The sequence below is a fragment of the Pan paniscus genome, chromosome 9 (assembly GCF_029289425.2).
Source record: "Pan paniscus chromosome 9, NHGRI_mPanPan1-v2.0_pri, whole genome shotgun sequence".
NCBI lineage: Eukaryota > Metazoa > Chordata > Mammalia > Primates > Hominidae > Pan > Pan paniscus.
Genome location: NC_073258.2, coordinates 79,995,355 through 80,011,871, shown reverse-complemented (window position 1 = coordinate 80,011,871; position 16,517 = coordinate 79,995,355). Strand labels below are relative to the sequence as shown.

Below are 16,517 nucleotides of genomic sequence, written 5' to 3'. Positions count from 1 at the left end.
TAAAGTGTGGGGTTATGGGTATATGCAGAGCAGTTTCAGGTAATAAGACTGCATCTGACTTCAATTTTCAACCTTGGTGTTTTAAAGAGTGACATTAGCCAAAAGAAACTTTTTCACAGAAGAATGGCCAGGATGGAGACAACGTGAGCGAGGACTGAATCAGGGGAAGGCAAATAAATACTTCTCCTGGATAACAAGGCAACATTTACACCTATTGACTGAGTCTTTATTAAGTGCCAAGCATAGGATTGAGCCTTTCTATGCATCACCTCATTTGAGCCTCAAGACAACCCTGTAAGGTGGTATATACTATCCCCATTTTACAGATAAGGAAATTGAGGCTTAGAGAGTTTATCATCCAAAGTTGTACGAGAAGTATGTAAGAGATTCAGGGTTCAAATCAAGGTCTGCCTGACTCAAAAAAGCCTGACCCAAAAAAAAAAAAACCCTTTTTTTTTTTTTTTTTTTGAGACAGAGTCTCGCTCTTTCGCCCAGGCTGGAGTGCAGTGGCGCGATCTCAGCTTACTGCAAGCTCCGCCTCCCGGGTTCACGCCATTCTCCTGCCTCAGCCTCCTGAGTAGCTGGAACTACAGGTGCCCGCCACCACACCCCGCTAATTTTTTTTTTGTATTTTTAGTAAAGATGGGGTTTCACCATGTTAGCCAGGATGGTCTCGATCTCCTGACCTCGTGATCCACCCGCCTTGGCCTCCCAAAGTGCTGGGATTACAGGCATGAGCCACTACACCCGGCCAAAAAAAACCCTTTTCTCTACATTGAAATTTTTGGGAACGTTATAGTTCACATGCAATTATAAGAAATAACAAGAGATAGCCTGTGTACCCTTTACTCAGTCTCTCCTAATAGTAACATTTTACAAAACTATAGCAAAAGAACAGATAACACAAGCAGGATGTTGACGTTGATACAATCCACTCATCTTATTCAGATTCCCCATTTTACTTGTATTTATCTGAATGAGTGTGTGTGCATGCATGTGCGTGTTTACTTCTGTACTATTTTATCACATGTGTAGGTGAGTATATGCAGTCAAGGCAACGAACATTTCCATCACCGTAAGTTTCCTTCGCAGTCCTCTTTTATAGCCACACTCACCTCCCTCCCACCCCTACCCCATCCCTAACCCCCTAACTACCACCAATCTGTTCTCCATTGCTAAAGTTTTATCATTTTTATTTTAAACATGTTATATAAATGGAATAATGTAGGATGAAACCTTTGGCGATTGGCTATGTGTTGACTCAGCATAATTCCCTGGTGATTTATTGGTATCATTAGTTCATTGTTTTTTATCATGGAGTCATATTCCATGGCATTCTGTCATTGATTTAACTGCTTACCTGTTGAAGGATATCTGGGTTGTTTCCATTTCTCGGCTATTATGAATAAAGCTTTTATGAACATCATTGTACAGCTTTTTGTGTGAACATAAGCTTTTATTTCTGAGGGATAAATGCCCAAGAATACAAGCGCTAGGTTGTACAGTAATTGCATATTTAGTGTTCTAAGAAACTGCCAACCTGCTTTCCAGAGGGGCTGTACACTTTTACATTCCTACCAGCAATGTATGGGTAATCCAGTTTCTCTGCATCCTTGCCAGCATTTAGTGTTGTCACTACTTTTTATTTCAGTCATTCTGATAGGTGTATGGTGATAGCTCACTGTGGTTTAATTTGAATTTCTCTGATGGCTAACGATGGTGAATATCTTTTCATGTGCTTATTTGCCATGTGTATATATCCTTTTTGGTGAAATATTGGATCACGTCTTCTGGCCATTTTCTAATTGGATTGTTTGTTTCTCACTGTTGCATTTTGAAAGTTTCATATATATATGTGTATACACACACACACATATATATATATATATTCTAGATACTAGGCCTTCCTTTGTTAGTATGTGGTTTGCAAAAATTTTCTCCTACCTGTAGCTTGCCTTTTCCTCCTTTTAAGGGTATTTTCAGAACACAAGTTTTCAATTTTGGTTAGGTTCCATTTATCAAATTTTCCTTTTTTGATCATGCCTTTGATGTAAAGCCTGTGTTTTTAACCATGGTGCTCCACTGCTTCCCAGAGCCTGGAGAAGAGAGGTCTTGGTTTGGGAGGAGGTCTTTGGCTTGCTTGTGAGGTTCTAAGGCATATGGAGTTAGGGCCGCCAGGAAGGCTCTCACAGGAGGTAAGTTTCAGCTCACTATCAGAATGAATTGTCCAAGGCCAAGTTTAGAGAATGAAATGTGTTAGGAGTAAGCTCCCTGTCACGGGAGCTCAAACAAGGGCTGGCTGCAATCCACGTGGACTCACAGAAGGAATTCAAGCATCAGATGGGGCTTGGGCAACTGTATCCCTCATGTTCCCTTTTAACTAAGAATTTGGGAGTGTGGTTTTTGAATTAGCCCTGCCTGAATGGGAGTTTTTAACAAATATATCCCCCGGGTTGAGAAATGTATAAAGGCTTTGGATGACAAAACCGAACCAGTCTCAAGAGGAGGTGGCCAGCTGAAGCCACCCAGTCTGCCATTATCTTGTCTAGGGACAGAATGCACGGAGGCCGAAGGCTTGCAATGGCACAGGCTGTGAGGCTGGGGCCTATTCCTGGATCCCTGTCCCCATCTTGGAGGCAGCTGCACACTGCCTGCCCCACCTCCACCCCAGCAGCCTCTTCTCCATTCAGACTGCCCTGGAGAATCCCTTTCTTTACGGCACTTATAAGACTTAATTACCAACGGCAAAGTCCTTTGAGACCTTGGATGAAAGGAATGGGAGCAGCACGAGGCTTGATTAGGCGTGTAGAACTCTGGGCACAATTAGCTCCATGAGAGACTGGCCCTGCCTTTATCTGTCTCCAGTTCTGTGTGACTTACAGCGGCTAATTATTGAAATAAAAGTTGCCTGGCCACCCAGCTGCTGGAAAGAGGGCCTTAATATCTATTAAGTCTGCCTTTAATTATTAGAGATGGAGGCAGCTTCAGGCAGTTAGGGTTTTCCTATCATTATGGGCCTTTTCCTCCACCCCTTTGAGGCTTGGATACCTAGAGATGTCAGTGAAATTCTGCCAAAGCTACATCTCTCCCTTGCTTTCTACATAGCATCCTTTCCAAGATGCCTTTACTAATCCACCTTTCCTGCTGTGAGGACCCATAGTCAAACCTCCCCAAGGGCCTTTGCAATCACTGCATCTCACAGAACTTGGAGCCCTAGATGGAGCATTTTAAATTCCTGTGTGTGTGTGTGCACACATGGGTGCACACATATGTGCATTTTTCTGGGGTATCAGGGCAGTTCTCAGGCATAGATTAAATGTGACACCCCACACCAACCCATTTTGCAGAAGAGAAAACTGAGGCCATGGAAGGAAGCAGGATGGAGCTGACAGCTTCTGGCTTTTCACTTGCTGGGATGCGGCTGACTGCCAGTCACAACCCCCCAAGCCTTAGCTCCCGCCTCTCTAAAAACAAAATTTCAAGCAGCATCAGGAGGGCACAATCAGTTGCCCCCTTCACAAACCTGGGGAGCTTGTGTGGGGCCGAGGGAGTGGATTTGTGCTACCGAAAAAGAGCCACTTAGAGGATGCCAAGGGAGAGGGTTGGCTCGCAAAGGTTTCCAGCTTTGGGGCTTTCATTAGGCAAAGAGAAAGTCAGAGAGCTTTGCACCTAGAAGGACCATGGAGGTGGCATATGGAGAGTTGTATATTTTTATTCACTTTGGTTCAACCCAGCAAACCCTGGATGCACCTCTAAGCTGTTCTTAGCATTGGGGAAGAATCGAGATGTTATAAGTACCAATGAAGTTAATGATCCAGGTGTGTGGGCATTTTCCTAACAGATGATGAAATCGAGGCACAGAGCAAGGCAGGGACTTTCCCAAGGACAACCCACCTGCTCTAAAAGCCCATCTGAGCACCAGCTGAGGGAGGGAAGGACTGTTCTGAGGTCACTTTCAAACCGCTATTGTGTGGGCTTCAGTCATCACGAGTTGAGGGACGGCCTGAGTCATAGTAACTGAGGAGGAAATATAAGGGCTGGGGGGATAAAAACAGGAATTTTCTTCCTCTAGGCCCGCCCTGCCCCTGCCCCACCAGCAAAATTGAAACCTGTGTCAGCCACGAGCACTCCGAGCCCACACCCATTGGGCAGCAGTTCTGAGCTTGATCCAGTTCCATCCCCAGGGCTCGATAGCAAAAGGCCTGGTGAACAGAGTTACAATAGAGCCTTTGGTTTCTGAACAATCACAGCAGTGGGCCAGCAGCCATTAAGCATGTGTGCATGCACACACACACACACACACACACACACACACACACCACCTCTGACAGGAAGGACAGCCTGGGTAATCCCTGCTGTCCTCCCAGCTGTGATCAGAGGCTGATGGTGATCTCTAGATTTCTATCCTTTCAGCTTAGCATCAGTGTCAGGTATGCCCAGGGCATAGACTACATGTGTCTGGACCTGGAGTTTTATAAGACAAGAAGCTATTGTGCACACAAGGTATCTTGATGGCACCCGGAGAAGCCATTGTGATATTCCTTCCCTGCTCAACAGAGCATCTTCTCTGGGCCTAAAGAGCAGAAAGGATGTCTCTAAATCCTCCCTTACCCACAGACCCAAAGCTGTGTGAACTCAGGCCCAGCGTCTGGCTGAGAAGACAGAGGAAAAGAGGGACTAACCCCTTCCTCCAGCTGTTGTGTTCAACCAAGAACTTCCTTCAGGCTGAGGAGGCCTTTGTGTTAAAACTAAGAGTTTCACCATTTCCAGAATCCTTCAACTGATGCCTGCCTTTCTGGGATGCTGGTTTCCCTTCTGTCTCTCTCTTCTTTCACCTCACAGAGTGGAGACCTAATAGGGCACCCAGGTAATTACAGGTTAAGATTGGACGCAGTAGGGGACGTGTGATTAATCAGCCTCTCTCCCTCTTCCCTCTGCTTCCTAGTGTGGTCCCAGAATAAGCCCAGAGAAAGTCAGGAAAAAAATGTTTTTACAGAGAATTGGCAATCCAATAAACTGGGTTTCAGGCTTGACCCTTGAAGGGGTTTTCTAGGAAAAGGGTTTTTCTAGGGAGAAGGAAGGAAGTATTTTTCCCTGGGGCCTGAAGTACAGAAGAGACTGGCAATTTCCCAAAGTGCTGCTTACAAGGAAACTCAGAGTCCTAACAGCCAGCTGTACTTGGGGCCCCAGTGGGTCTGGCTCCCAAGAAAGCCACATGGGACTGAGTGCCCCAAGGCAACATGTGTCGGATACAGGAGAAAGGGGTGCAGGGGGGACATTCAGGCTGCACCAAGAGGCTCCCAGTGGATTCCAGTCAACACAATGGGAGAGGCAGGCCAGCAAACGGGATCATCTTCCTCTCCCTGCCCTGTTAACCCCTGCTCGGCTTTTCAGACCCGGCCCAGGGATTCCTCCTTCAGGCAGCCTCTGCTGCCCACCCCACCTGATGCAGTGCCCCCCTACCCCAGGTGTCTGTGTCAGTTGCTCTTTTGCATCCTTTGTGCTGGAATCACCTGTAGACGTGTTTGTCCTTCTGACATTCCTGTGGGCTCTTCGAGGATCAAGACTGCATCCGCTCCAACCCCTTGTCCCCGGGTCTACCCTAGGATCTCATAAAGCCTTGTTGGATGGGAAAGAGGGAATGAGGTTGGACAAACCCAAGGAAAAGGTCACCAGAAAGGTGAGGGCTTGAAAACTGTGGGAGACATGTTAAATCTGAAGAGAGGACGCAGACACCCAGACCAGCCCGGTCTTCAGTCTGGAAGAGCTATTGCTGAGGCAAAGGCATTAGGCTTATTTCCTGAGACCCCAAGGAGTAGAGCTGAGGCCTGTGGAAGGAAGCTAAAAGGAGGCAGGTTTCAGCCCCCTGAGGTAGTAAAGTCCCCAGCTTTGGAGCTGGTGTGACCACTCAGTAGGGATGGGACTGAGGAGGGTTCAGGCACCTGATGGGGCTTGAATCAGCTTACCTTTGATGTTGTTTTCAATCCGAACACATTTTCTTTCTTCTTTTTTTTTTGAAACAAAGTGTCACTCTGTTGCTCAGACTGGAGTGCAGCGGCTCGATGTCAGCTCACTGCAACCTTCTCCAACTCTCAGATTCAAGCAATTTTCATGCCTCAGCCTCCTGAGTAACTGGGACTACAGGTGTGGGCCACCACACCCCGCTAATTCTTGTATATTTCATAGAGATGGGTTTCACCACATTGGCCAGGCTGGTCACAAACTCCTGGCCTCAAGTGATCTGCCCTCCTTGGCCTCCCAAAGTGCTGGGATTACAGGCGTGAGCCACCGTGCCCAGCCTAACACATTTTCTGACTCTAAGATGCCACCATTTGTCAAAGGGAATCATTGGCTCCTGCGTGACTTTGGGGGCAGGAAGGATGTAGACCAAAGGAATCTGGAAGACACAGCTACCATAATACCATCTGTTGATGGAAGGCCTGTTGTGTCCTAGGCCCTGCACATGCCCAGCCCTCTAGGGGGTCAGGCAGCTCTGGGGGGAGCCCTCCCAGCTCCGCAGCTCAGGATCAGAGAAGCAGTGCCCATACAGCAGCTGTCTGCCCTTTGATACCTGGCCTCTGACAAGCTCTCTAACAGAAGGGCAAGATGGCTTCTGTAGACAGCGGCACCATCTGTCACCTGCCTGCCAGCCGCTGATTAGGGATGTCCCTGTAGCCAGGCTGGGCACAGAGCCACACTCCACCACGCTCCCAGGAAAGCCCTGTCTCTGTCCCGACAGTTCTCTTTCTGTACAGGGCACGTATCAAGCAGCAGCTGTAAAAGCGCTTCTCCCAGGAGTCCAGGCCAGGTGCTGACTCAGTTCATCAGAAGAATTAATAATGTTTTTTAAAAAAGGTGAAAGAACAAATAGAACATTTAAGCCAATTAGAATATAGAATGACCTATGCAGGAAGCAGTGTAGGTTATGATTAAAAGCTTGAACCTTGGGGTCAGACAGACACAGGTTTGAATCCTAGCTCTGTCACTTTTTTGTTGTGGCCTTCCAGGCAGGATACTTAACCTCCCTAAATCCTGGTTTCTTTGTCGATAAAATGGGGACGGTTTTGGGTGTGGTGAGAACTCAGTGAGGTAATGCATATAAAGACCTTGCTTTTAGCCACCATTATTATAATCACTGTCTCACTGTTGAAAAAGGCCAGGGATTCCCCAAAGTGACAGTGCCAGAGAAATATGCTCTGGGTGCTACAACAGAGAGTACAGACCTCAGAAGCAGAGCTCCCGGATTCCAGTCCTGGTGTGTTGTGTGAACTTGAGCATCACTTTGCTACTCTCAGTTTCTAAATCAGTGAAGTGGGGATAGGAGTGCCTCCTTCTCTGGTTTGCACAAAGCCCAACACAATACTTGGTACGAGAACAGGTACCACCACAAGCCATCCTCCCCACCCCCACTTTAAAATAAAGGACTCAAAGACCACACTTTGAAGGAATAAGAAAAGTAAAATTCACGATTTTACACATACACACACACACACAGATGCTACCCAGGACTTATATTTTGTGGAACACATTTTAGCTCTGAAATATTTATGGGCCCTTTTTGACACACAAAGAACTAAAACTATCACCCTGTGCTTATGTTAAGGAAAACTTATAAAACTTTAGCCCAGTAGGAATTCAGTCAATTTCCTGGCTCGTTTCTGGCTGTATCTGAGGCTGCGAGGTAACCCGGGGTGATAACAGCCCCCATTTCCCTGCGGGTTTTGGCAGGGGCAGAGGTTTTTTGGAGGGGCAGAGGTTTTTTGGAGCACTGTACTGTCTGTGGAAGTCTCTCTGCGAATGCTCCAGGCTCCTGCCCCTTCATAAATATTGCTGGAACCCATGTGAAGGGGCCAGGTTTGTTTCTTGAATTTCTCCTCAAACACCAAAAGCTTTATTTCCCATATCTCCCCTTCTCCCGGGCCCCACACTCTTGCCATTCTTCCAGACCAGCTCCAGCATCCCAAGGCAGCAGGGCCTCTGAAAACTAGCTGCAGGGCACGCTCCCTACCAGGTCCTCCGAGGGCAGGCTCTCTCTGCCACATGCATTTTGCATTTTACTGTCCACTTACATTTACCAAGTAGGGATGTTGCTTTATTTCTTCTACCAGGCTGCTCCCTCCTCACTTCTCAAGCTTTCTCTCCAACCTCTTTCCCTCCCCAGAGTCTGAACTCTCGGAATATAACTGGGCCTTTGTCTGTGCCAGGTTCATTTTTCCATGCTGTGATCTAGGACAGTGTTTTTCAGACTGTAGATTGGCATCTCATTCATAATTCTAGTTAAGTAGAGAAGAAAATATCAGATTTCACCCTTGCAGTAAGGTTCAGCATCTTTTCATGAAATTTTTGTTTTAGTTAAAAAAATTGTAGATGTGTGTATCCCGGATTGCAATATAAGCATATTTTTACTGCAGGCAAGAGAAATTTGAAAGCCACAGATCTAGACTTTTTTCTCTCCTTACCTCAAAACCATCTTTTACTTGACATTCTTTGGTTTTCATTTAGATGTCACTGTTTCTGGGGAGCGGTCCCTGATGGTCTCTCCACCTTTGACCCACCTTGGCCTGGGTGTGGGGCAGGCCCCTGTGGTGTCCTTCCCTGCCTCTCCCTCTGTCTGACTTGCCCAGTGTATAGAAGCATCTAGGAGTCAGAAGCACATCTGTCTTGTCCTCTGATGCCTCCAACAAGGCTTGGCACAGGAGGGTAGGAACTGGGAGTTGGGGGAGGAGAGAAGAAGGGAGTCTCCTGTGACGCCTCCTTGGATCTTTTGCAGCACTTAGGACAGAAAAGGGACTTAGCAATGATTACCAAATGAATGAGCCTATGGAACTAGGTTTTTGATCCTTTTCTTGAGGTTCAAACATTTTCTTCAGTTTCAAATCTAGACCTTGACATTTGGAAGCCATGTGATCTAGAGCAAGCCAGTTAATCTCTGGGCTTGTTATCTCATTGATAAAATAAGAGTAAATAAGAGAAAATAAAGAATAAAAGAATAATACCTAACTTACCAAGTTATTATAGGGATTTGAAATAATTTACACAGTACCAAGCACATGAGGAAGTGTTCAATTAACAGTAGTTATCTTACTGTTACTAGCCCTTTCTTTTCCTGTCTTCAGTGATCCCCTGATCACCATCACCACCAGGGGGCTCCCAGGCCTCCCCACATTCACGTCCCTATTGAAACCTTCCAGATCCATCCAAGCCCAGCTTCACATAAAGGAAAAAGACAAAAACAAAAAAAATACTGATATGGTTTGGCTGTGTCCCCACCCATATCTCATCTTGAATTCCCACGTGTTGTGGGAGGTAATTGAATCATGGGGGCCGGTTTTTCCCATGCTGTTCCCATGGTAATAAGTCTCACAAGATCTGATGGTTCTATAAGGGGGAGTTTCCCTGCACAAGCTCTCTCTTCTGTTGTCTGCCACCATGTGAGATGTGCCTTTCACCTTCTGCCATGACTGTGAGGCCTCCCCAGCCACGTGGAACTGTAAGTCCATTAAATCCCTTTTCCTGTATAAAGTACCCAGTCTCAGGTATGTCTTTATCAGTAGCATGAAAACGAACTCATACAACCACCCAAACATGGATTTTAGATTCAGAAGTTCTGGGTTCAGGTCTCGGCCCTGTCCTTTACTGGCTGTGTGAACTTGATCAAATAACTGGATCTTTTAGCCTGGCCTCAAAAACGAGAAATAATTATGGCTTTCATGGGGGTATGTGAAAAGCACTGTGCTCAATACATATGTCTTCTTCCCTCCTCTCCTCTGGGCCTACTCTCCTTCTCCACAGACACACCAAAACCAAGACCCACGTTAGCATAAGAACAAGCTTATAAAACTGCAGTTTATACTTTATCAAAGCATTTGTCACTGATGGTGATGGTCCCTAGGGCTGACACCTCAGAGAGATGGTGAGCTGTCACTGGAGGGCTTGTGACCCGCTCCTGTCTGGAACCTCCAGTGCCCAGCACTAGACTGGTCTGCAACAGTTTGTGAAAATGAATTCTTCTCTAAGGCACCTTTGTGGTACTCAGGTTTTGCTTGGAGAAGAGTTTCAGAACACTGCGCCATCTCTGGAGCAGGCTGACAGGCCGAGTCCCTGCCAGGGTCTTACACATCTCACAGATGGGGTCAGTGGCAATGTGCTCACCTGGGGGCCACATGCTCTTTGTCTTGATTGGAGCCTCTTTGTTTAGCCTGAGGCCTACAATGACTGAGCTACTAGTTTGGTCCTTAGTTATATATTTGCTACTTGAGCTTCCCAAAACATTCTCACCTGCCTAATTTGGTCTAGGTTTAAAGTAGTTACATAATTTGTTGTTTAGAAATAACAACACAATAATGATGATGGCATTGACAGTAATGATTTTCCAATCTCTTATACCAATTTAGTACATTACAGTTTACAAAACATCTAACAAACTCAGCCTCTTGGAGTAAGTTAAATGTCCTGTGCCCAGGGCCACACAGCTAGGAGGTGGCCAGGACAGACCTTACTCCTAGCCTGGAGCTCATTCTATCACTGTCAGGACAGAGGGTTCTGGAAAGAAGGTTTGCAGTTGGACACATCCAGCTCTTGAGTCTCTTCCTGTGTGACTGCAAGCCAGTTATTTTACTTCTCTAAGCCACAGGCTCTTCATCAGTAAAATGGGACCAATTCACAGAGGTAGAAATGGTGAGAACTAAATGAAATCATCTCAAGCACTTGACCGGTGCCTGGCCTATGGCAAACCCTGAGTAAGTGGTGGCTGGTGTTATTATTAGTTCAATGATGATGATGATTGCTGAAAGCCAACAGAAAGTAAGGGGTGAAGCTGTATCATTGGTCAGGATCCTAACAGGAAACAGTTCACCCTAGATGGCTTAGAGGAGCAGACTTTAATGAAGAGACGGAGGTGCAGCAGGGTCTGAGAGCCAGCCCTGATGGTGAGATGCCTGGGCTGTAGCAACAGCAAGAAACTGGCACATCCCTGGTCCTGCACAGATGAGGGTAGGGGAAGATGTTAGCAGAGCCCAGTATGAAGCGGAGGCCTGGAGGAGGGGCTACCTGTCAGAGAAGGCATGGACAGAGGACTAGAGAGCTAGAGGGGGCAGGGAAGACACACTCTGGCCTCTCACCTAATGTGACCCTGCCCCCATCTCCTCCTGGTGCCACCTTTAGGTGAGTCCACCCTACACAACTTGTAGAGGCTCAGCAATGTTAAAGAGTATGGGATGTCTGGCAAATGGCAGGCAGTTCTGCATGATTGAAATGGAGCATATGAGTCTGCGAGAGACAGGTTGCTCTGTGGCAGCCAGAGGAAGCAGAGAGAGACAAGGAAAGTTCAGATCTCCAGCAGCCTTGGATGTCACGCTCATGGGTTTTATGGGGAACCCAGAGGTTGGTGGGTAAGGAGGGAGCGAACACGTTTAGGCATGGATATGTGCCATGTGCTTCTGTCCCTGAACCTGTGGCTGGGGGTTGCAGGGTCTGAGGTGGGCCCCTTCCCCAGCATTCCTTCTGTCCTTCTGCCGGGGGGCTCCAGGTCACTGTGCTGACGTCCCTTGCTCCAAAGGGAGCATTTCTCCACTGTCACTCCTCTTTCACCCCAACCTCTTCTTTCTCGCTCTGTTAAATGCCAATTTGAGTGTGAACCATAACTGACCTCCCATCTGTTCAAAAACAGTAAATATTTGCTGAATTACTATATTAAGCCTAAAATGTGAAAAAAAATTTAAGGAAATGAGAACCAGGCGAATGTTCTCCCTGCCTCAGCTTTGTGACAGGGAAGCTGTGCGTTAGGTGTGTATGTTCTTAATAATTTGTGGTTACTGAGCCTTTGCCTTGATGCCAATGTCTTCAGTCAACAGGCACACGCTGATAAGAGGAAATAGTCACCCACCAATTTAACAGCCTGAAACGTTTCTCAGGCTTATTAACATATGCTTCTGAGGAGGATGCCCCTTCCCCAGTTATAACTGACACTTACCCGTAGCTTTCTACATTATGCCTTTTAAACAGAAAATGTGTTTGTTTTTTCTGATGATAATAATAGCTAACATCTATTGAGCACTCATTGTGTATCAGGGGCTGTATATGCTAGGGGCACATATTAACTCATTTAATCCTCAAAATAACCCTAAGAGGTTTCACAGATGAGAAAGCTGAAGCACAGAGAGGTTAAATAACTTGCCCAAGGTCATTCAGCCGGTCAGTGGGGGATGCATACCTCAAGCCCGGGCTACCTTTGAAATTTAAAAAAAGAATACATCTGAGCAACACCTGTAATTCAGCCTTAGATTTACGTAATACTTTACTTAATTGGTAGTGAACTACTAATATTTTATGTTATTGAGGCTTAATAAGAAGACATGAAGTAGCTGCCAAGTAGTTTCATTCATGCATGCACTTAACAGGCATTTTGTGAGCACCGGATACCAAGCCTACCTACCCTCAAGGAACCGTAGTCAAGGGGAGAGGCAGACGTGAAAAAAAGATCATCTAGTGGGCTGCATGTGCAGTGATGAAACATCATGCACAAAGTCAGAGAGGCCACAGAATTCACATCCAGGAAAGTGTGAGTGGCTCAGCAAGATGGAAGCGAGGTGAGCCAGATTGACAAGAGCCTTCATTTTGACCAGGAAGCCAGAATTGACCCCAAAGGCTCAGCAGGGCTGCTAGAGGGCATAAGCAGGACAATAGCATGACCTGGGCCTCAAAAATTCCCCTGGCACAGCCCATACAGCAGTTATACCCATTTGCTGAGTTCAACCTCAGGATCACAATTTTTTCTCCACCATGCCAGGGCCATGTAACCTTGGGCAGCATACTTAACCTCACAATTTCTCATCTGCAGTTTGCAGAGAATCATAATATCTATATCACAGGGTTGGGGTGAGGATTAAAGATGTTAAATATAATCATAGTAAAAGCAAGCAATAATTAAATATTAGCTACTAAGAGTCTATTAGCTATATTGTTCAAACCATTATTAATATTATGAGTTATTAACATGAGTTATTAGTGAGTCATATTAATAATGGCTAACATTATGGAGTACTTATGCTTATTATTATCATCATCATTATTGTCACTCAGGGGTTAGAAGTAAACAGGCAGAGGCAGCAGTTGCCATAAATCCTCATTCAAATTATACCAGAATAGTGCTTTGCGTTGAAAGCCAGTATTGGGTCGTGATATCAATTTAGAGTTATAATCAGTCATTTTTTAAAAATGAAAGAGAATGAGATAGAACATATCAGAGTGCATTTCTCATCATGCAATAACTTTTGTGAATCTTTTGTTTCTCTTTTATACATATAAACACACACATTCACATACATCAATGTGTGTAGTGGGTCATTATGTAAGATATTGTAATTTTTTTTTTTTTGAGACAGGGTCTCACTCTTGCCCAGCGGGGAGTACAGTGGTACCATCACAGCTCACTATAGCCTTGACCTCCTGGGCCCAAGCTATCCTCCCGTTTCAGCCTCCTGAGTAGCTGAGACTATAGGCATGTGCCACCATGCCTGGCTAAATTTTTGTTTGTTTGTTTGTAGAAACAGGGCCTTGCTGTGCCCAGGCTGGTCTCGGACTCCTGGCCTGTAGTGATCCTTCCACTTCGCCTCCTAAAATGCTGGGATGACAGATGTGAGCTACCCCATGCCTGGCCATAATATGTTTTTCTAATTATGGACTGCAGTCAAGAAAGTTTTTAAAACCCTGGAGTAGAAGATACTATCACTGATCTTCCCTTGTGGTCCTGCTTCTCAGACACTCAGAGGACTATCATCTTGCGAGCTATTGGGAGAATGAGCATCAGGATGGCAGAGCTCAGAGCTCTGGGTTTGAGCCTCAGTAATATAATTTGGTTTCTGTGTGTCTCGAGTTACACCCCTTGCCCCAGCATTAATTTCCAGGGATATTTTGAGAATCGGGAACCAAAATAGTGTCAACTATTCATCTTAATTGGATCTAGGTATAATCCCGAGGCATTGCAGTCTATGTAGTTAATGCCAGCTTTGCAACTAACTCACCATGTGGCCTTAGGCAGGAGACTATATGGCCCTGGGTCACTGTAGCTTCCTCTATAATATGGGGATGAAAATAATTGTAATCTCTACTTCACAGTTATTGTGAGGCACCAATAAAATCACAAATGTTTGCACTCTTGGGAAAACGGGCCAAAGAGCTACCTCTGATGTCCATGGTCAAAGGCAGAATTTGGAAACTACGAGCCTCAGAGCAAATTCAACTCAGAAGTCTCTTTTGTTTGGCCTGCAAAGTATTAAAATTAAATAATAATAATGGATCAACATTTTAAAGTCATACCTTTTATATCTAACTCCAAATTTCCAGCTTGTCTTAAAAATTCACAAGACACCCCCACCCCCCAGACACTCCCACCCACACTCCCACTTTGCAGCACAGGCAAGCACTTGGACAGACCCACCCTCCCAGCTGTCAAGGCCCCACCCTGGACACTGAGATCTGATGTTGGCAGCATTTATCACAGCTCTTGCTCTGCTGTCTCTCTAATTGGATAGTGCAGCAGGGGAATGTCTTGTGTACCCATGCTGCTCTGAAAGATGGAGCAATGGAAAGCCAGAACTGAGCAGGTTGTGTTTCATAAAAACGAAGTGATGCCCTATGTCTCTGCGGAGGATATTGTGCTTTCCTTCTGTATTGAGCTCCTGGCCCTGTATAGTTGTGTTTGCTACCCCAGAGCTCAAAGAAGACATTTGGAGGGAGAAAGAGGGTGCTATCACAACTCAAAAATCCAGGGGTGTCAGTGTAGGGCAGAAGGGTCAAGATGGGGAAAAGAGGAGAAAGGGCTATTAGGAGCTTCCCACCAGTCAGACCTTCTAGCAACACCCAGATGGATGGGGCAGACACTGTGCTGCCCAGTGCTGACGGTGGCACTGAGGAGATGGGCAAGTCTGGAGGTGAGGGACATTCTCTGAGTAACTGGAAGGGCACTTTTGTGTACTAAGAGTAGGAGGGAGACGTCTCAGGGAGGCAGAATGGAATAGGAAAAATGCAGGCTTTAGAGCCAAACAGATCTGAGTTCCAATCCTGGCTTTTTTACTTGACACCTAAGTGACCTTGAAGGGGGTTCCGAGTCTCAGTTTTCTCATCTGTCAGATGGGGATGGTTAGCTGGTTAATTAAACACATCTTTATTATGCGCCTACTGTGTACCAGCCCTTGTTCAAGGTGCTAGAGACCAGGAGTGAGCAGTACAGGTAAAGTTTCTGCTCTCATAGAGCTTACAGACTAGCAGAAGGAGATGGGCAAAAAGCAAATAATTATATAATCATCTGGTAGTGGTAAGTGTGGGTTGGTTGTTTATACCTTAGCTCGTTTCCAAAAGAGGTTGGAGAGAGTAATAACATCTCAGAAGATATCAAGATTTACTAAGATAATATATGCAAAGTGCTTACCCCAGTGCTTGCATGCAATCATTCATCTCACAGATTTTTAAGGAGCCCTGGGCCAGAGCTGGGTCAGGCCCTGCTCCATGTGGGATGTGATGGGAACCAAACAGGCTTGGTTCCTACCTAGGAATATTACTAACCACCAGTGCCCTCTGGCCTTTGCTGTCAGCTTCCTCGGTGCCCATCACTGGAGGAGGCCTCCTCAAGGTGAATAGGCTAAGTAGCAGAAAGGGCCAGGATTTGTAATTAGAGGTCCTGGGTGCGACTTTCCTTTGCCACTTATGGGCTGCGTAGTGGTGGAGCGGTACCCTCTCCTCCACTGCCTGGGGTTCTCTGTCCACACGGCTGCAAGGGTGAATCCAGGAGCAGGATGAACCCGGGAATGTTCTCTGCCTCTCACGCCCTATCTTTGGTTTCCCTGGCTCTAGACCACTCGGCCCTGAGTGCGGCGAGGACCCTGTTTGTGGATGTGGAGGAGCGCGGGCCGGAGGCCATGGACGTGAAGGAGAGGAAGCCTTACCGCTCGCTGACCCGGCGCCGCGACGCCGAGCACCGCTACACCAGCTCGTCCGCGGATAGCGAGGAGGGCAAAGCCCCGCAGAAATCCTACAGCTCCAGCGAGACCCTGAAGGCCTACGACCAGGACGCCCGCCTAGCCTATGGCAGCCGCGTCAAGGACATTGTGCCGCAGGAGGCCGAGGAATTCTGCCGCACAGGTGAGGACAAGGCCGAGGGGGCGGGCCCCAGGCGCAGGTGAGCTTGGCTCAGGTAGGCATGGGCTCGGGTGGGCGTGGCGCGGGTGGGCGTGGCACAGGTGAGCTGGAACACCAGTTGGGGTGCCATATCAACAGCGAGTTTCTGCCATTTGGGCACTTGGACCTGGCAAAAAGCCTGCCCTGTAGTTCATTCTTAGTTCATTTATTTTCTCGCTCACCCACTTCCCTGGCATAGTGAGGTGGTTAGGAGCTGGGCTCCAGTGTTTGTCTACCTGCCTAGAGTTGAGTTAGGCTCCCCTCTAAGCCTCAGTCCTCAACTGTTACATGGCCGTGAGAAGCCTCCCTAGTGCACTGAATTGTCCTGAGGACTTAATGAGATG

General features: G+C 46.7%; 1 protein-coding gene across 4 annotated transcripts in view; it reads left to right on the top strand.

Moving 5' to 3' along the window:
• Window positions 1-16,517, top strand: part of TENM4 (teneurin transmembrane protein 4) — a 3,002,963-nt gene that overhangs the window by 2,576,981 nt on the left and 409,465 nt on the right. For all 4 annotated transcript variants that reach the window (XM_063608694.1, XM_063608696.1, XM_063608693.1 and 1 more), the window contains one exon: window positions 15,850-16,137. In XM_063608694.1, the coding sequence (XP_063464764.1) occupies window positions 15,850-16,137 (288 nt within the window). The remainder of the gene's footprint in view (window positions 1-15,849; window positions 16,138-16,517) is intronic.